The sequence below is a fragment of the Oncorhynchus nerka genome, linkage group LG24 (assembly GCF_034236695.1).
Source record: "Oncorhynchus nerka isolate Pitt River linkage group LG24, Oner_Uvic_2.0, whole genome shotgun sequence".
Classification (NCBI taxonomy): Eukaryota; Metazoa; Chordata; class Actinopteri; order Salmoniformes; family Salmonidae; genus Oncorhynchus; species Oncorhynchus nerka.
This window is the reverse complement of record NC_088419.1, coordinates 100,416,349-100,437,500: the sequence shown is the minus strand read 5'-3', so window position 1 is coordinate 100,437,500 and position 21,152 is coordinate 100,416,349. Positions and strand designations below refer to the sequence as shown.

The following is a 21,152-nucleotide window of genomic DNA, read 5'->3' as shown; positions in this document are numbered from 1 at the left end:
GCTGACCTCTCCGCTGCCTATCAGCTGATCTCTCCGCTGCCTATCAGCTGACCTCTCCGCTGCCTATCAGCTGACCTTCATTCACTATGTTGATTAACCTGTCCTCTCTGCTACCTACATTCACTGTGTTGATTAACCTGTCCGCTCTCCTACCTACATTCACTATGTTGGTCAACCTGTCCTCTCTGCTACCTACATTCACTGTGTTGATTAACCTGTCCGCTCTCCTACCTACATTCACTATGTTGATTAACCTGTCCGCTCTCCTACCTACATTCACTGTGTTGATCAACCTGTCCGCTCTCCTACCTACATTCACTGTGTTGATCAACCTGTCCGCTCTCCTACCTACATTCACTATGTTGATTAACCTGTCCGCTCTCCTACCTACATTCACTATGTTGGTCAACCTGTCCTCTCTGCTACCTACATTCACTGTGTTGATTAACCTGTCCGCTCTCCTACCTACATTCACTATGTTGATTAACCTGTCCGCTCTCCTACCTACATTCACTGTGTTGATCAACCTGTCCGCTCTCCTACCTACATTCACTGTGTTGGTCAACCTGTCCTCTCTGCTACCTACATTCACTATGTTGGTTAACCTGTCCGCTCTCCTACCTACCGGTATATCCAGGGTTAATACTACCAATAAAAAATGTCAACATACAAAAGTGTATCAGTGGTGTAGTTTTGATTGAATCCTTGGTTGTGTAGTAAGTTGATTGTCATACAGTGGCTCAATCACAAGCCCATCTGCATGTCAGCGAAGTTGAAGAAGTTGTCCACATCTCGAGAGGAAGTATTTCTGTTGTCTGAAACAAACACCTGCAGGGAATAGGACAGAGTTACTTCACATACAGGTACTATATTATTAGTTCGTACAGTTCTGACTAACACTTTCAGTACTATTGATTCAATCTTGAGATGTCTTTGTACCGAGAGGTCAGGAATACTGTTACCTTGGTTCCACTGAACAGGTCACTGGCCATGCTCTTGCAGGCCTCCACTACCCCGTCCCCATTCAACTCCAGAGCTGTCACTGGGCCTGTGGCAACAACAGATGCAGTTCAGAAATGCATGCCTAATCATCATAAGCACTAAACCAACTCATTAACACAATTATTTCCTTCAGCTATGAGGATCTTATCCACCCTTTCTCTTGGTTCAAAGGTCATCATACCTCACAGAGAACCAGAAACAGCAAACTAATGTCACACCTTCCTAATTATTGAATTATTAACCCAGATGATGTCACACCTTCCTAATTATTGAATTATTAACCCAGATGATGTCACACCTTCCTAATTATTGAATTATTAACCCAGATGATGTCACACCTTCCTAATTATTGAATTATTAACCCAGATGATAAAAGTTAATAAAATAATAAAAGTATTTATTATGGATTCCCATTAGTTCCTGCCAAGGCAGCAGCTACTCTTCCTGGGGTTATTATGGATCCCCATTAGTTCCTGTCAAGGCAGCAGCTACTCTTCCTGGGGTTTATTATGGATCCCCATTAGTTCCTGCCAAGGCAGCAGCTACTCTTCCTGGGGTTATTATGGATCCCCATTAGTTCCTGCCAAGGCATCAGCTACTCTTCCTGGGGTTTATTATGGATCCCCATTAGTTCCTGCCAAGGCAGCAGCTACTCTTCCTGGGGTTTATTATGGATTCCCATTAGTTCCTGCCAAGGCAGCAGCTACTCTTCCTGGGGTTTATTATGGATCCCCATTAGTTCCTGCCAAGGCAGCAGCTACTCTTCCTGGGTTTATTATGGATTCCCATTAGTTCCTGCCAAGGCAGCAGCTACTCTTCCTGGGGTTATTATGGATCCCCATTAGTTCCTGTCAAGGCAGCAGCTACTCTTCCTGGAGTTTATTATGGACCCCCATTAGTTCCTGCCAAGGCAGTAGCTACTCGTCCTGGGGTTTATTATGGACCCCCATTAGTTCCTGCCAAGGCAGTAGCTACTCGTCCTGGGGTTTATTATGGATCCCCATTAGTTCCTGCCAAGGCAGCAGCTACTCTTCCTGGGGTTTATTAAAGATTGAAAAAAGTAAGGGGCCTAGACAGCTGCCCTGGGGAATTCCTGATTCTACCTGGATTATGTTTTTATTAAAATTTTATTTTACCTTTATTTAACTAGGCAAGTCAGTTCAGAACAAATTCTTATTTTCAATGACGGCCTAGGAACAGTGGGTTAACTGCCTTGTTCAGGGGAACAGTGGGTTAACTGCCTTGTTCAGGGGAACAGTGGGGTTAACTGCCTTGTTCAGGGGAACAGTGGGTTAACTGCCTTGTTCAGGGGAACAGTGGGTTAACTGCCTTGTTCAGGGGAACAGTGGGTTAACTGCCTTGTTCAGGGGAACAGTGGGTTAACTGCCTTGTTCAGGGGAACAGTGGGTTAACTGCCTTGTTCAGGGAACAGTGGGTTAACTGCCTTGTTCAGGGAACAGTGGGTTAACTGCCTTGTTCAGGGGAACAGTGGGTTAACTGCCTTGTTCAGGGGAACAGTGGGTTAACTGCCTTGTTCAGGGGAACAGTGGGTTAACTGCCCTGTTCAGGGGAACAGTGGGTTAACTGCCCTGTTCAGGGGAACAGTGGGTTAACTGCCCTGTTCAGGGGAACAGTGGGTTAACTGCCCTGTTCAGGGGAACAGTGGGTTAACTGCCCTGTTCAGGGGAACAGTGGGTTAACTGCCCTGTTCAGGGGAACAGTGGGTTAACTGCCCTGTTCAGGGGAACAGTGGGTTAACTGCCCTGTTCAGGGGAACAGTGGGTTAACTGCCCTGTTCAGGGAACAGTGGGTTAACTGCCCTGTTCAGGGAACAGTGGGTTAACTGCCCTGTTCAGGGAACAGTGGGTTAACTGCCTTGTTCAGGGGAACAGTGGGTTAACAGTGGGTTAACTGCCTTGTTCAGGGGAACAGTGGGTTAACTGCCTTGTTCAGGGGAACAGTGGGTTAACTGCCTTGTTCAGGGGAACAGTGGGTTAACTGCCTTGTTCAGGGGAACAGTGGGTTAACTGCCTTGTTCAGGGGAACAGTGGGTTAACTGCCTTGTTCAGGGGAACAGTGGGTTAACTGCCTTGTTCAGGGGAACAGTGGGTTAACTGCCTTGTTCAGGGGAACAGTGGGTTAACTGCCTTGTTCAGGGGAACAGTGGGTTAACTGCCTTGTTCAGGGAACAGTGGGTTAACTGCCTTGTTCAGGGGAACAGTGGGTTAACTGCCTTGTTCAGGGGAACAGTGGGTTAACTGCCTTGTTCAGGGGAACAGTGGGTTAACTGCCTTGTTCAGGGGAACAGTGGGTTAACTGCCTTGTTCAGGGGAACAGTGGGTTAACTGCCTTGCTCAGGGGAACAGTGGGTTAACTGCCCTGTTCAGGGGAACAGTGGGTTAACTGCCCTGTTCAGGGGAACAGTGGGTTAACTGCCTTGTTCAGGGGAACAGTGGGTTAACTGCCTTGTTCAGGGGAACAGTGGGTTAACTGCCTTGTTCAGGGGAACAGTGGGTTAACTGCCTTGTTCAGGGGAACAGTGGGTTAACTGCCTTGTTCAGGGGAACAGTGGGTTAACTGCCTTGTTCAGGGGAACAGTGGGTTAACTGCCTTGTTCAGGGGAACAGTGGGTTAACTGCCTTGTTCAGGGGAACAGTGTGTTAACTGCCTTGTTCAGGGGAACAGTGGGTTAACTGCCTTGTTCAGGGGAAGAACGACAGATTTGTATTCGATCTTACAACCTTTTGGTTACAAGTCCAACGCTCTGACCACTAGGATACCTGCCGCCCCATGTTGAAGAGGCTTCCACTAAAGAACACCCCCTGTGTTCTGTTAGACAGGTAACTCTTTACCAACAATATAGCAGGGGGTGTAAACACATAACACATATGTTGTTCCAGCAGCAGACTGATCAATAATGTCAAACGCCACACTGAAGTCTAACAAAACAGTCGCCACAATCTTTTTATCATCAATTTCTCTCAGCCAATCATCAAATCAAATGTATTTATATAGCCCTTCTTACATCAGCTGATATCTCAAAGTGCTGTACAGAAACCCAGCCTAAAACCCCCAAACAGCAAGCAATGCAGGTGTAGAAGCACAATCATCAGTCATTAGTGTAAGTGCTGTGCAATCATCATTCCTCTCAGCCAATCATCATTCCTCTCAGCCAATCATCATTCCTCTCAGCCAATCATCATTATTCCTCTCAGCCAATCATCATTCCTCTCAGCCAATCATCATTCCTCTCAGCCAATCATCATTCCTCTCAGCCAATCATCATTATTCCTCTCAGCCAATCATCATTATTCCTCTCAGCCAATCATCATTATTCCTCTCAGCCAATCATCATTCCTCTCAGCCAATCATCATTCCTCTCAGCCAATCATCATTCCTCTCAGCCAATCATCATTCCTCTCAGCCAATCATCATTCCTCTCAGCCAATCATCATTATTCCTCTCAGCCAATCATCATTCCTCTCAGCCAATCATCAGTCATTAGTGTAAGTGCTGTGCTTGTTGAATATCCTTCTCTGACAATCTGTTGTCAATGTGTTTACTGTGAAATAGTATTGTATCTGGTCAAACACATTTTTTCCCCAAAACTTTACTAAGGGTTGGAAACAGGCTGATTGGTCGTCTATTTGAGCCAGTAAAAGGGGCTTCACTATTCTTGGGTAGCGAAATGACTTTCATAATTTGGTCAGACATACTTGGATGTGTAATGTCAGCATTTGGTTGCTTGCATGTCATGCCTACGTTTGCTAATCTTGCCAATGAAAAAATAATTAAAAAAATAGTTGGCAATATCAGTCGGTTTTGTAATGAATGAGCCATCCGAGTTTGCCTTTTTTCCCTAAATTTAATTGATGGTGCTCCACAGATTTTTTACTGTCATTCTTTGTAATTTATCTTTGTTTCATAGTGTAGTTTCTTCTTCTTTTCATTCAGTTTAGTCACATTAATTCTCAGTTTGCGGTATGTTTGCCAATGGGTTGTGCAGCCAGACAGATTTGCCATTCCTTTTGCCTCATCCCTCTCAACCACACCATTTTTTAATCCCTCATCAATCCACTGCTGTCACACCCTGACCATAGTTTGCTTTGTATGTTTCTATGTTTTGTTTGGTCAGGGTGTGATCTGAGTGGCGCATTCTATGTTGTGTGTCTAGTTTGTCTGTTTCTGTGTTTGGCCTGATATGGTTCTCAATCAGAGGCAGGTGTTAGTCATTGTCTCTGATTGGGAACCATATTTAGGTTTGCCTGTTTGGTGTTGGGTTTTGTGGGTGATCGTCTCCTGTGTCAGTATTTGTACCACACGGGACTGTTTCGGGTTTTCACGGTTCTTGGTTTTGTAGTTTATTCATGTATAGTTTCTTTATTAAAGAACCATGAATAACAACCACGCTGCATTTTGGTCCGCATCTCCTTCACAGGAAGAACCCCGTTACAACTGGGATTCAACAGTTTTTGGTCGTTTCTTAATGGGTGCATGTTTATTAGTAACTGGAATAAGCAATTTCATAAATGTGTCAAGTGTCGCGTCTATTTGCTCCTCATTACACAACACAGACCAGCAGCGTCTGGTTGCTCCTCATTACACACCACATACCAGCAGCGTCTGGTTGCTCCTCATTACACACCACAGACCAGCAGCGTCTGGTTGCTCCTCATTACACACCACAGACCAGCAGCGTCTATTTGCTCCTCATTACACACCACAGACCAGCAGCGTCTGGTTGCTCCTCATTACACACCACAGACCAGCAGCGTCTGGTTGCTCCTCATTACACACCACAGACCAGGAGCGTGTATTTGCTCCTCATTGCACACCACAGACCAGCAGCGTCTGGTTGCTCCTCATTGCACACCACAGACCAGCAGCGTCTGGTTGCTCCTCATTGCACACCACAGACCAGCAGCGTCTGGTTGCTCCTCATTGCACACCACAGACCAGCAGCGTCTATTTGCTCCTCATTGCACACCACAGACCAGCAGCGTCTGGTTGCTCCTCATTACACATCACAGACCAGCAGCGTCTGGTTGCTCCTCATTACACACCACAGACCAGCAGCGTCTGGTTGCTCCTCATTACACACCACAGACCAGCAGCGTCTGGTTGCTCCTCATTACACACCACAGACCAGCAGCGTCTGGTTGCTCCTCATTACACACCACAGACCAGCAGCGTCTATTTGCTCCTCATTACACACCACAGACCAGCAGCGTCTGGTTGCTCCTCATTACACACCACAGACCAGCAGCGTCTATTTGCTCCTCATTACACACCACAGACCAGCAGCGTCTGGTTGCTCCTCATTACTCACCACAGACCAGCAGCGTCTGGTTGCTCCTCATTACACACCACAGACCAGCAGCGTCTATTTGCTCCTCATTACACACCACAGACCAGCAGTGTCTGGTTGCTCCTCATTACACACCACAGACCAGCAGCGTCTGGTTGCTCCTCATTACACACCACAGACCAGCAGCGCCTGGTTGCTCCTCATTACACACCACAGACCAGCAGCGCCTGGTTGCTCCTCATTACACACCACAGACCAGCAGCGTCTGGTTGCTCCTCATTACACACCACAGACCAGCAGCGTCTATTTGCTCCTCATTACACACCACAGACCAGCAGCGTCTTGTTGCTCCTCATTACACACCACAGACCAGCAGCGTCTGGTTGCTCCTCATTGCACACCACAGACCAGCAGCGTCTGGTTGCTCCTCGTTACACACCACAGACCAGCAGCGTCTGGTTGCTCCTCGTTGCACACCACAGACCAGCAGCGTCTGGTTGCTCCTCGTTACACACCACAGACCAGCAGCGTCTGGTTGCTCCTCATTACACACCACAGACCAGCAGCGTCTGGTTGCTCCTCATTACACACCACAGACCAGCAGCGTCTGGTTGCTCCTCATTACACACCACAGACCAGCAGCGTCTGGTTGCTCCTCATTACTCACCACAGACCAGCAGCGTCTGGTTGCTCCTCATTACACACCACAGACCAGCAGCGTCTGGTTGCTCCTCATTACACACCACAGACCAGCAGCGTCTGGTTGCTCCTCATTACACACCACAGACCAGCAGCATCTGGTTGCTCCTCATTACACACCACAGACCAGCAGCGTCTGGTTGCTCCTCATTACACACCACAGACCAGCAAATATTCTTTACATAAACAACATAAGAATCACTACAAAACGTATTGTATGACCTCTTACACACTATATTAGGCCCAGCCTTTGGAACTTGGTTTTCCTAGATATGGCTACTATATTGTGATCACTACATTCGATGGATTTGGATACTGTTTTAAAGCAAATATCTGCAGCATTAGTAAAGATGTGATCAATACATATTGATGATTTCATTCCTGTGCTGTTTGTATCTACCCTGGTAGGTTGACTGATATCCTGAACAAGGTTGCAGGCACTGGTGACAGTTTGAAGCTTTTTCTTGAGTGGGCAGTTTGATGAAAGCCAGTCGATATTTAAATCACCCAGAAAATGTACCTCTGTTGATATCACATACATTATCAAGCATTTCACGTTATCCCTATTCCCTATATAGTACCCTACTTTTGACAAGATTGAATGCATCCCAAATGGCACCCTATTCCCAATATAGAGCACTACATTTGGGCACTGGTCCATTTAGGGAATAGAGTGCCATTTGGGACACAGTCTTGTGTTGCTTACCGTTGGTGATCCACTCCAGGAGTCCCTCTGCATTGTTCTGGAACACTCTGCTGACATCCTCTGGGCGCATGGACACTTCCTTAGTCTGGATCAGCACAAACCCTTTCCCAGAGGCCTGGAGTTAATACAGACAAGAAGCAATGACACCATTAAACCCTTTCCATCATTAACTAACCGACATCTGTACAGGAAGTTGGTGTTATTGTTGACTGCACACTAGGGTTGACTATATTCTGTCAGTCCAGGAAGGAACTCGATTTGGAATTTCAGTTTAGCCGACTTCCTGAAGTGACCGGACTGAAATGGACTTGACCCAAAATCCACCCTGCAGCTAAAGCAGGGCAGCAGCAGGAATCCACCCTGCAGCTAAAGCAGGGCAGCAGCAGGAATCCACCCTGCAGCACACTGAAGCAGGGCAGCAGCAGGAATCCACCCTGCAGCACACTGAAGCAGGGCAGCAGCAGGAATCCACCCTGCAGCACACTAAAGCAGGGCAGCAGCAGGAATCCACCCTGCAGCACACTGAAGCAGGGCAGCAGCAGGAATCCACCCTGCAGCACACTAAAGCAGGGCAGCAGCAGGAATCCACCCTGCAGCACACTGAAGCAGGGCAGCAGCAGGAATCCACCACTACCTCACAGGACAGTAACCTATCTTGTTTTGAAAGAGACAGTAGTCCATGTTTAAGAGGGCATTCCCACTAAGCATTTACCAACGGCCACTGTATTTTATTCCCACTAAGCATTTATTTTGGCCGTCTTTTTTCTAAATAAGTATCTTGTAGTTAAAGGGACAGTAGTGTATATTGTTGTTAAAGAGACCGTAGTGCATTTTTAGGAAGTGAAGAAAACACAAGTGGAATCTTTTCAGACAAAGTCATTTCACAAACCCCATGGAATCCTGGGTCATTACAAACCCCATGGAATCCTGGGTCATTACAAACCCCATGGAATCCTGGGTCATTTCACAAACCCCATGGAATCCTGGGTCATTACAAACCCCATGGAATCCTGGGTCATTACAAACCCCATGGAATCCTGGGTCATTACAAACCCCATGGAATCCTGGGTCATTACAAACCCCATGGAATCCTGGGTCATTGCAATCAGTTCAATCGGCAGCAGGTAGCCTAGTGGTTAGAGCGTTGGACTAGTAACCGAAAGGTTGCAAGTTCGAATCCCCAAGCTGACAAGGTACAAATCTGTCGTTCTGCCCCTAAACAGGCAGTTAACCCACTGTTCCTAGGTCGTCATTGAAAATAAGAATTTGTTCTTAACTGACTTGCCTAGTTAAATAAAGGTCAAATAAAGGTTAAAAAAAAAATTAAAAAGTAGGGGGGCTATTCAACATGTCATTATGGAGACTCCTGTTTACCTGTTGTAGGTAGGGGGGCTATTCAACATGTCATTATGGAGACTCCTGTTTACCTGTTGTAGGTAGGGGGGCTATTCAACATGTCATTATGGAGACTCCTGTTTACCTGTTGTAGGTAGGGCTATTTAACATGTCATTATGGAGACACCTGTTTACCTGTTGTAGGTAGGGGGGCTATTCAACATGTCATTATGGAGACTCCTGTTTACCTGTTGTAGGTAGGGGGGACTATTTAACATGTCATTATGGAGACACCTGTTTACCTGTTGTAGGTAGGGGGGCTATTCAACATGTCATTATGGAGACTCCTGTTTACCTGTTGTAGGTAGGGGGACTATTTAACATGTCATTATGGAGACTCCTGTTTACCTGTTGTAGGTAGGGGGGCTATTCAACATGTCATTATGGAGACTCCTGTTTACCTGTTGTAGGTAGGGGGTGCTATTCAACATGTCATTATGGAGACTCCTGTTTACCTGTTGTAGGTAGGGGGGCTATTCAACATGTCATTATGGAGACTACTGTTTACCTGTTGTAGGTAGGGGGGGCTATTCAACATGTCATTATGGAGACTCCTGTTTACCTGTTGTAGGTAGGGGGTGCTATTCAACATGTCATTATGGAGACTCCTGTTTACCTGTTGTAGGTAGGGGGTGCTATTCAACATGTCATTATGGAGACTCCTGTTTACCTGTTGTAGTTAGGGGGTGCTATTCAACATGTCATTATGGAGACTCCTGTTTACCTGTTGTAGTTAGGGGGGGATATTCAACATGTCATTATGGAGACTCCTGTTTACCTGTTGTAGGTAGGGGGGCTATTCAACATGTCATTATGGAGACTCCTGTTTACCTGTTGTAGGTAGGGGGCTATTCAACATGTCATTATGGAGACTCCTGTTTACCTGTTGTAGGTAGGGGGGCTATTCAACATGTCATTATGGAGACTCCTGTTTACCTGTTGTAGGTAGGGGGCTATTCAACATGTCATTATGGAGACTCCTGTTTACCTGTTGTAGGTAGGGGTGCTATTCAACATGTCATTATGGAGACTCCTGTTTACCTGTTGTAGGTAGGGGGCTATTCAACATGTCATTATGGAGACTCCTGTTTACCTGTTGTAGGTAGGGGGCTATTCAACATGTCATTATGGAGACTCCTGTTTACCTGTTGTAGGTAGGGGGCTATTCAATATGTCATTATGGAGACTCCTGTTTACCTGTTGTAGGTAGGGGGGCTATTCAACATGTCATTATGGAGACTCCTGTTTACCTGTTGTAGGTAGGGGGGCTATTCAACATGTCATTATGGAGACTCCTGTTTACCTGTTGTAGGTAGGGGGGCTATTCAACATGTCATTATGGAGACTCCTGTTTACCTGTTGTAGGTAGGGGGCTATTCAACATGTCATTATGGAGACTCCTGTTTACCTGTTGTAGGTAGGGGGGACTATTTAACATGTCATTATGGAGACTCCTGTTTACCTGTTGTAGGTAGGGGGGCTATTCAACATGTCATTATGGAGACTCCTGTTTACCTGTTGTAGGTAGGGGGCTATTCAACATGTCATTATGGAGACTCCTGTTTACCTGTTGTAGGTAACATGGCTATTCAACATGTCATTATGGAGACTCCTGTTTACCTGTTGTAGGTAGGGGGCTATTCAACATGTCATTATGGAGACTCCCTGTTTACCTGTTGTTTAGTTGTAGGGGGGGCTATTCAACATGTCATTATGGAGACTCCTGTTTACCTGTTGTAGGTAGGGGGTGCTATTCAACATGTCATTATGGAGACTCCTGTTTACCTGTTGTAGGTAGGGGGTGCTATTCAACATGTCATTATGGAGACTCCTGTTTACCTGTTGTTAGGGGGGCTATTCAACATGTCATTATGGAGACTCCTGTTTACCTGTTGTAGGTAGGGGGCTATTCAACATGTCATTATGGAGACTCCTGTTTACCTGTTGTAGGTAGGGGGCTATTCAACATGTCATTATGGAGACTCCTGTTTACCTGTTGTAGGTAGGGGGCTATTCAACATGTCATTATGGAGACTCCTGTTTACCTGTTGTAGGTAGGGGGGCTATTCAACATGTCATTATGGAGACTCCTGTTTACCTGTTGTAGGTAGGGGGCTATTCAACATGTCATTATGGAGACTCCTGTTTACCTGTTGTAGGTAGGGGGCTATTCAACATGTCATTATGGAGACTCCTGTTTACCTGTTGTAGGTAGGGGGCTATTCAACATGTCATTATGGAGACTCCTGTTTACCTGTTGTAGGTAGGGGGATTATGGAGACTCCTGTTTGTTGTTGGTACCTGTTTATGGAGACTAACCTGTTGTAGGGGGGGCTATTCAACATGTCATTATGGGAGACTCCTGTTTACTTGTAGGTAGGGGGCTATTCAACTGTTTACCTGTTGTAGGTAGGGGGCTATTCAACATGTCATTATGGAGACTCCTGTTTACCTGTTGTAGGTAGGGGGCTATTCAACATGTCATTATGGAGACTCCTGTTTACCTGTTGTAGGTAGGGGGCTATTCAACATGTCATTATGGAGACTCCTGTTTACCTGTTGTAGGTAGGGGGCTATTCAACATGTCATTATGGAGACTCCTGTTTACCTGTTGTAGGTAGGGGGCTATTCAACATGTCATTATGGAGACTCCTGTTTACCTGTTGTAGTTGTAGGGGGGGCTATTCAACATGTCATTATGGAGACTCCTGTTTACCTGTTGTAGGTAGGGGGCTATTCAACATGTCATTATGGAGACTCCTGTTTACCTGTTGTAGGTAGGGGGCTATTCAACATGTCATTATGGAGACTCCTGTTTACCTGTTGTAGGTAGGGGGCTATTCAACATGTCATTATGGAGACTCCTGTTTACCTGTTGTAGGTAGGGGGCTATTCAACATGTCATTATGGAGACTCCTGTTTACCTGTTGTAGGTAGGTAGGGGGCTATTCAACATGTCATTATGGAGACTCCTGTTTACCTGTTGTAGGTAGGGGGCTATTCAACATGTCATTATGGAGACTCCTGTTTACCTGTTGTAGGTAGGGGGCTATTCAACATGTCATTATGGAGACTCCTGTTTACCTGTTGTAGGTAGGGGGCTATTCAACATGTCATTATGGAGACTCCTGTTTACCTGTTGTAGGTAGGGGGCTATTCAACATGTCATTATGGAGACTCCTGTTTACCTGTTGTAGGTAGGGGGCTATTCAACATGTCATTATGGAGACTCCTGTTTACCTGTTGTAGGTAGGGGGCTATTTAACATGTCATTATGGAGACTCCTGTTTACCTGTTGTAGGTAGGGGGCTATTCAACATGTCATTATGGAGACTCCTGTTTACCTGTTGTAGGTAGGGGGCTATTCAACATGTCATTATGGAGACTCCTGTTTACCTGTTGTAGGTAGGGGGGCTATTCAACATGTCATTATGGAGACTCCTGTTTACCTGTTGTAGGTAGGGGGATATTCAACATGTCATTATGGAGACTCCTGTTTACCTGTTGTAGGTAGGGGGCTGTCATTATGGAGACACCTGTTGTAGGTAGGGGGCTATTCAACATGTCATTATGGAGACTCCTGTTTACCTGTTGTAGGTAGGGGGCTATTCAACATGTCATTATGGAGACTCCTGTTTACCTGTTGTAGGTAGGGGGCTATTCAACATGTCATTATGGAGACTCCTGTTTACCTGTTGTAGGTAGGGGGCTATTCAACATGTCATTATGGAGACTCCTGTTTACCTGTTGTAGGTAGGGGGCTATTCAACATGTCATTATGGAGACTCCTGTTTACCTGTTGTAGGGGGCTATTCAACATGTCATTATGGAGACTCCTGTTTACCTGTTGTAGGTAGGGGCTATTCAACATGTCATTATGGAGACTCCTGTTTACCTGTTGTAGGTAGGGGGCTATTCAACATGTCATTATGGAGACTCCTGTTTACCTGTTGTAGGTAGGGGGCTATTCAACATGTCATTATGGAGACTCCTGTTTACCTGTTGTAGGTAGGGGGCTATTCAACATGTCATTATGGAGACTCCTGTTTACCTGTTGTAGGTAGGGGGCTATTCAACATGTCATTATGGTTGTAGACTCCTGTTTACCTGTTGTAGGTAGGGGGGGGCTATTCAACATGTCATTATGGAGACTCCTGTTTACCTGTTGTAGGTAGGGGGCTATTCAACATGTCATTATGGAGACTCCTGTTTACCTGTTGTAGGTAGGGGGCTATTCAACATGTCATTATGGAGACTCCTGTTTACCTGTTGTAGGTAGGGGGCTATTCAACATGTCATTATGGAGACTCCTGTTTACCTGTTGTAGGTAGGGGGCTATTCAACATGTCATTATGGAGACTCCTGTTTACCTGTTGTAGGTAGGGGGGCTATTCAACATGTCATTATGGAGACTCCTGTTTACCTGTTGTAGGTAGGGGGCTATTCAACATGTCATTATGGAGACTCCTGTTTACCTGTTGTAGGTAGGGGGCTATTCAACATGTCATTATGGAGACTCCTGTTTACCTGTTGTAGGTAGGGGGCTATTCAACATGTCATTATGGAGACTCCTGTTTACCTGTTGTAGGTAGGGGGCTATTCAACATGTCATTATGGAGACTCCTGTTTACCTGTTGTAGGTAGGGGGCTATTCAACATGTCATTATGGAGACTCCTGTTTACCTGTTGTAGGTAGGGGGCTATTCAACATGTCATTATGGAGACTCCTGTTTACCTGTTGTAGGTAGGGGGCTATTCAACATGTCATTATGGAGACTCCTGTTTACCTGTTGTAGGTAGGGGGCTATTCAACATGTCATTATGGAGACTCCTGTTTACCTGTTGTAGGTAGGGGGGCTATTCAACATGTCATTATGGAGACTCCTGTTTACCTGTTGTAGGTAGGGGGCTATTCAATTCATGTCATTATGGAGACTCCTGTTTACCTGTTTCAACATGTCATAGGTTGTAGGGGGCTATTCAACATGTCATTATGGAGACTCCTGTTTACCTGTTGTAGGTAGGGGGGCTATTCAACATGTTTAGACCTGTTTACCTGTTGTAGGTAGGGGGCTATTCAACATGTCATTATGGAGACTCCTGTTTACCTGTTGTAGGTAGGGGGCTATTCAACATGTCATTATGGAGACTCCTGTTTACCTGTTGTAGGTAGGGGGCTATTCAACATGTCATTATGGAGACTCCTGTTTACCTGTTGTAGGTAGGGGGCTATTCAACATGTCATTATGGAGACTCCTGTTTACCTGTTGTAGGTAGGGGGACTATTCAACATGTCATTATGGAGACTCCTGTTTACTATTCAACATGTCATTATGGAGACTACCTGTTGTAGGGGGGGACTATTCAACATGTCATTATGGAGACTCCTGTTTACCTGTTGTAGGTAGGGGGCTATTCAACATGTCATTATGGAGACTCCTGTTTACCTGTTGTAGGTAGGGGGCTATTCAACATGTCATTATGGAGACTCCTGTTTACCTGTTGTAGGTAGGGGGGCTATTCAACATGTCATTATGGAGACTCCTGTTTACCTGTTGTAGGTAGGGGGCTATTCAACATGTCATTATGGAGACTCCTGTTTACCTGTTGTAGGTAGGGGGGCTATTCAACATGTCATTATGGAGACTCCTGTTTACCTGTTGTAGGTAGGGGGGGCTATTCAACATGTCATTATGGAGACTCCTGTTTACCTGTTGTAGGTAGGGGGCTATTCAACATGTCATTATGGAGACTCCTGTTTACCTGTTGTAGGTAGGGGGGGCTATTCAACATGTCATTATGGAGACTCCTGTTTACCTGTTGTAGGTAGGGGGCTATTCAACATGTCATTATGGAGACTCCTGTTTACCTGTTGTAGGTAGGGGGGCTATTCAACATGTCATTATGGAGACTCCTGTTTACCTGTTGTAGGTAGGGCTATTTAACATGTCATTATGGAGACACCTGTTTACCTGTTGTAGGTAGGGGGGCTATTCAACATGTCATTATGGAGACTCCTGTTTACCTGTTGTAGGTAGGGGGCTATTCAACATGTCATTATGGAGACTCCTGTTTACCTGTTGTAGGTAGGGGGCTATTCAACATGTCATTATGGAGACTCCTGTTTACCTGTTGTAGTTGTAGGGGGCTATTCAACATGTCATTATGGAGACTCCTGTTTACCTGTTGTAGGTAGGGGGCTATTCAACATGTCATTATGGAGACTCCTGTTTACCTGTTGTAGGTAGGGGGCTATTCAACATGTCATTATGGAGACTCCTGTTTACCTGTTGTAGGTAGGGGGCTATTCAACATGTCATTATGGAGACTCCTGTTTACCTGTTGTAGGTAGGGGGCTATTCAACATGTCATTATGGAGACTCCTGTTTACCTGTTGTAGGTAGGGGGCTATTCAACATGTCATTATGGAGACTCCTGTTTACCTGTTGTAGGTAGGGGGCTATTCAACATGTCATTATGGAGACTCCTGTTTACCTGTTGTAGGTAGGGGGCTATTCAACATGTCATTATGGAGACTCCTGTTTACCTGTTGTAGGTAGGGGGGACTATTTAACATGTCATTATGGAGACACCTGTTTACCTGTTGTAGGTAGGGGGGCTATTCAACATGTCATTATGGAGACTCCTGTTTACCTGTTGTAGGTAGGGGGTGCTATTCAACATGTCATTATGGAGACTCCTGTTTACCTGTTGTAGGTAGGGGGTGCTATTCAACATGTCATTATGGAGACTCCTGTTTACCTGTTGTAGGTAGGGGGCTATTCAACATGTCATTATGGAGACTCCTGTTTACCTGTTGTAGGTAGGGGGGCTATTCAACATGTCATTATGGAGACTCCTGTTTACCTGTTGTAGGTAGGGGGGCTATTCAACATGTCATTATGGAGACTCCTGTTTACCTGTTGTAGGTAGGGGGGGCTATTCAACATGTCATTATGGAGACTCCTGTTTACCTGTTGTAGGTAGGGGGGCTATTCAACATGTCATTATGGAGACTCCTGTTTACCTGTTGTAGGTAGGGGGCTATTCAACATGTCATTATGGAGACTCCTGTTTACCTGTTGTAGGTAGGGGCTATTCAACATGTCATTATGGAGACTCCTGTTTACCTGTTGTAGGTAGGGGGCTATTCAACATGTCATTATGGAGACTCCTGTTTACCTGTTGTAGGTAGGGGGGCTATTCAACATGTCATTATGGAGACTCCTGTTTACCTGTTGTAGGTAGGGGGCTATTCAACATGTCATTATGGAGACTCCTGTTTACCTGTTGTAGGTAGGGGGCTATTCAACATGTCATTATGGAGACTCCTGTTTACCTGTTGTAGGTAGGGGGCTATTCAACATGTCATTATGGAGACTCCTGTTTACCTGTTGTAGGTAGGGGGCTATTCAACATGTCATTATGGAGACTCCTGTTTACCTGTTGTAGGTAGGGGGGCTATTCAACATGTCATTATGGAGACTCCTGTTTACCTGTTGTCCTGTTTACCTGGTAGGGGGGCTATTCAACATGTCATTATGGAGACTCCTGTTTACCTGTTGTAGGTAGGGGGGCTATTCAACATGTCATTATGGAGACTCCTGTTTACCTGTTGTAGGTAGGGGGCTATTCAACATGTCATTATTATGGAGACTCCTGGTTGTAGGTACTCAACTGTTTACCTGTTTACCTGTTGTAGGTAGGGGGCTATTCAACATGTCATTATGGAGACTCCTGTTTACCTGTTGTAGGTAGGGGGCTATTCAACATGTCATTATGGAGACTCCTGTTTACCTGTTGTAGGTAGGGGGCTATTCAACATGTCATTATGGAGACTCCTGTTTACCTGTTGTAGGTAGGGGGCTATTCAACATGTCATTATGGAGACTCCTGTTTACCTGTTGTAGGTAGGGGGCTATTCAACATGTCATTATGGAGACTCCTGTTTACCTGTTGTAGGTAGGGGGCTATTCAACATGTCATTATGGAGACTCCTGTTTACCTGTTGTAGGTAGGGGGGCTATTCAACATGTCATTATGGAGACTCCTGTTTACCTGTTGTAGGTAGGGGGGCTATTCAACATGTCATTATGGAGACTCCTGTTTACCTGTTGTAGGTAGGGGGGCTATTCAACATGTCATTATGGAGACTCCTGTTTACCTGTTGTAGGTAGGGGGCTATTCAACATGTCATTATGGAGACTCCTGTTTACCTGTTGTAGGTAGGGGGCTATTCAACATGTCATTATGGAGACTCCTGTTTACCTGTTGTAGGTAGGGGGCTATTCAACATGTCATTATGGAGACTCCTGTTTACCTGTTGTAGGTAGGGGGCTATTCAACATGTCATTATGGAGACTCCTGTTTACCTGTTGTAGGTAGGGGGCTATTCAACATGTCATTATGGAGACTCCTGTTTACCTGTTGTAGGTAGGGGGGGCTATTCAACATGTCATTATGGAGACTCCTGTTTACCTGTTGTAGGTAGGGGGCTATTCAACATGTCATTATGGAGACTCCTGTTTACCTGTTGTAGGTAGGGGGCTATTCAACATGTCATTATGGAGACTCCTGTTTACCTGTTGTAGGTAGGGGGCTATTCAACATGTCATTATGGAGACTCCTGTTTACCTGTTGTAGGTAGGGGGCTATTCAACATGTCATTATGGAGACTCCTGTTTACCTGTTGTAGGTAGGGGGCTATTCAACATGTCATTATGGAGACTCCTGTTTACCTGTTGTAGGTAGGGGGCTATTCAACATGTCATTATGGAGACTCCTGTTTACCTGTTGTAGGTAGGGGGCTATTCAACATGTCATTATGGAGACTCCTGTTTACCTGTTGTAGGTAGGGGGCTATTCAACATGTCATTATGGAGACTCCTGTTTACCTGTTGTAGGTAGGGGGCTATTCAACATGTCATTATGGAGACTCCTGTTTACCTGTTGTAGGTAGGGGGCTATTCAACATGTCATTATGGAGACTCCTGTTTACCTGTTGTAGGTAGGGGGGCTATTCAACATGTCATTATGGAGACTCCTGTTTACCTGTTGTAGGTAGGGGGCTATTCAACATGTCATTATGGAGACTCCTGTTTACCTGTTGTAGGTAGGGGGGCTATTCAACATGTCATTATGGAGACTCCTGTTTACCTGTTGTAGGTAGGGGGCTATTCAACATGTCATTATGGAGACTCCTGTTTACCTGTTGTAGGTAGGGGGCTATTCAACATGTCATTATGGAGACTCCTGTTTACCTGTTGTAGGTAGGGGGGCTATTCAACATGTCATTATGGAGACTGTTTACCTGTTGTTACCTTCAACATGTCATTATGGAGACTCCTGTTTACCTGTTGTAGGTAGGGGGCTATTCAACATGTCATTATGGAGACTCCTGTTTACCTGTTGTAGGTAGGGGGCTATTCAACATGTCATTATGGAGACTCCTGTTTACCTGTTGTAGGTAGGGGGGCTATTCAACATGTCATTATGGAGACTCCTGTTTACCTGTTGTAGGTAGGGGGCTATTCAACATGTCATTATGGAGACTCCTGCCTGTTGTAGGTAGGGGGCTCAACATGTCATTATGGAGACTCCTGTTTACCTGTTGTAGGTAGGGGGGCTATTCAACATGTCATTATGGAGACTCCTGTTTACCTGTTGTAGGTAGGGGGCTATGTCATTATGGAGACTGTTTACCTGTTGTAGGTAGACTCAACATGTCATTACCCTGTTTACCTGTTGTAGGTAGGGGGGCTATTCAACATGTCATTATGGAGACTCCTGTTTACCTGTTGTAGGTAGGGGGGCTATTCAACATGTCATTATGGAGACTCCTGTTTACCTGTTGTAGGTAGGGGGGCTATTCAACATGTCATTATGGAGACTCCTGTTTACCTGTTGTAGGTAGGGGGCTATTCAACATGTCATTATGGAGACTCCTGTTTACCTGTTGTAGGTAGGGGCTATTCAACATGTCATTATGGAGACTCCTGTTTACCTGTTGTAGGTAGGGGGCTATTCAACATGTCATTATGGAGACTCCTGTTTACCTGTTGTAGGTAGGGGGCTATTCAACATGTCATTATGGAGACTCCTGTTTACCTGTTGTAGGTAGGGGGCTATTCAACATGTCATTATGGAGACTCCTGTTTACCTGTTGTAGGTAGGGGGGCTATTCAACATGTCATTATGGAGACTCCTGTTTACCTGTTGTAGGTAGGGGGCTATTCAACATGTCATTATGGAGACTCCTGTTTACCTGTTGTAGGTAGGGGGCTATTCAACATGTCATTATGGAGACTCCTGTTTACCTGTTGTAGGTAGGGGGCTATTCAACATGTCATTATGGAGACTCCTGTTTACCTGTTGTAGGTAGGGGGCTATTCAACATGTCATTATGGAGACTCCTGTTTACCTGTTGTAGGTAGGGGGCTATTCAACATGTCATTATGGAGACTCCTGTTTACCTGTTGTAGGTAGGGGGGCTATTCAACATGTCATTATGGAGACTCCTGTTTACCTGTTGTAGGTAGGGGGCTATTCAACATGTCATTATGGAGACTCCTGTTTACCTGTTGTAGGTAGGGGCTATTCAACATGTCATTATGGAGACTCCTGTTTACCTGTTGTAGGTAGGGGGCTATTCAACATGTCATTATGGAGACTCCTGTTTACCTGTTGTAGGTAGGGGGCTATTCAACATGTCATTATGGAGACTCCTGTTTACCTGTTGTAGGTAGGGGGCTATTCAACATGTCATTATGGAGACTCCTGTTTACCTGTTGTAGGTAGGGGGCTATTCAACATGTCATTATGGAGACTCCTGTTTACCTGTTGTAGGTAGGGGGGAGACTATTCAACATGTCATTATGGAGACTCCTGTTTACCTGTTGTAGGTAGGGGGCTATTCAACATGTCATTATGGAGACTCCTGTTTACCTGTTGTAGGTAGGGGGGCTATTCAACATGTCATTATGGAGACTCCTGTTTACCTGTTGTAGGTAGGGGGGGGGCTATTCAACATGTCATTATGGAGACTCCTGTTTACCTGTTGTAGGTAGGGGGCTATTCAACATGTCATTATGGAGACTCCTGTTTACCTGTTGTAGGTAGGGGGCTATTCAACATGTCATTATGGAGACTCCTGTTTACCTGTTGTAGGTAGGGGGGACTATTTAACATGTCATTATGGAGACACCTGTTTACCTGTTGTAGGTAGGGGGCTATTCAACATGTCATTATGGAGACTCCTGTTTACCTGTTGTAGGTAGGGGGCTATTTAACATGTCATTATGGAGACTCCTGTTTACCTGTTGTAGGTAGGGGGCTATTCAACATGTCATTATGGAGACTCCTGTTTACCTGTTGTAGGTAGGGGGCTATTCAACATGTCATTATGGAGACTCCTGTTTACCTGTTGTAGGTAGGGGCTATTCAACATGTCATTATGGAGACTCCTGTTTACCTGTTGTAGGTAGGGGGCTATTCAACATGTCATTATGGAGACTCCTGTTTACCTGTTGTAGGTAGGGGGCTATTCAACATGTCATTATGGAGACTCCTGTTTACCTGTTGTAGGTAGGGGGCTATTCAACATGTCATTATGGAGACTCTGTTTACCTGTTTACCTGTCATTATGGAGACTCCTAGGTAGGTAGGGGGCTATTCAACATGTCATTATGGAGACTCCTGTTTACCTGTTGTAGGTAGGGGGGGCTATTCAACATGTCATTATGGAGACTCCTGTTTACCTGTTGTAGGTAGGGGGGCTATTCAACATGTCATTATGGAGACTCCTGTTTACCTGTTGTAGGTAGGGGGGCTATTCAACATGTCATTATGGAGACTCCTGTTTACCTGTTGTAGGTAGGGGGCTATTCAACATGTCATTATGGAGACTCCTGTTTACCTGTTGTAGGTAGGGGGCTATTCAACATGTCATTATGGAGACTCCTGTTTACCTGTTGTAGGTAGGGGGCTATTCAACATGTCATTATGGAGACTCCTGTTTACCTGTTGTAGGTAGGGGGCTATTCA

The 21,152-nt window shown here is 45.3% G+C and overlaps 1 protein-coding gene across 1 annotated transcript in view; it reads right to left on the bottom strand.

Moving 5' to 3' along the window:
* Positions 1–323: 323 nt before the first annotated feature.
* The window catches only part of rp2 (RP2 activator of ARL3 GTPase), a 35,893-nt gene continuing 15,064 nt past the window's right edge, over positions 324–21,152 (bottom strand). Inside the window, exons 3-5 of the mRNA XM_065009403.1 lie at positions 7,716–7,830; positions 963–1,048; positions 324–828 (exon numbers count right to left, since the gene is read on the bottom strand). Of these exons, the coding sequence (XP_064865475.1) occupies positions 745–828; positions 963–1,048; positions 7,716–7,830 (285 nt within the window). The 3' untranslated portion in view covers positions 324–744. The remainder of the gene's footprint in view (positions 829–962; positions 1,049–7,715; positions 7,831–21,152) is intronic.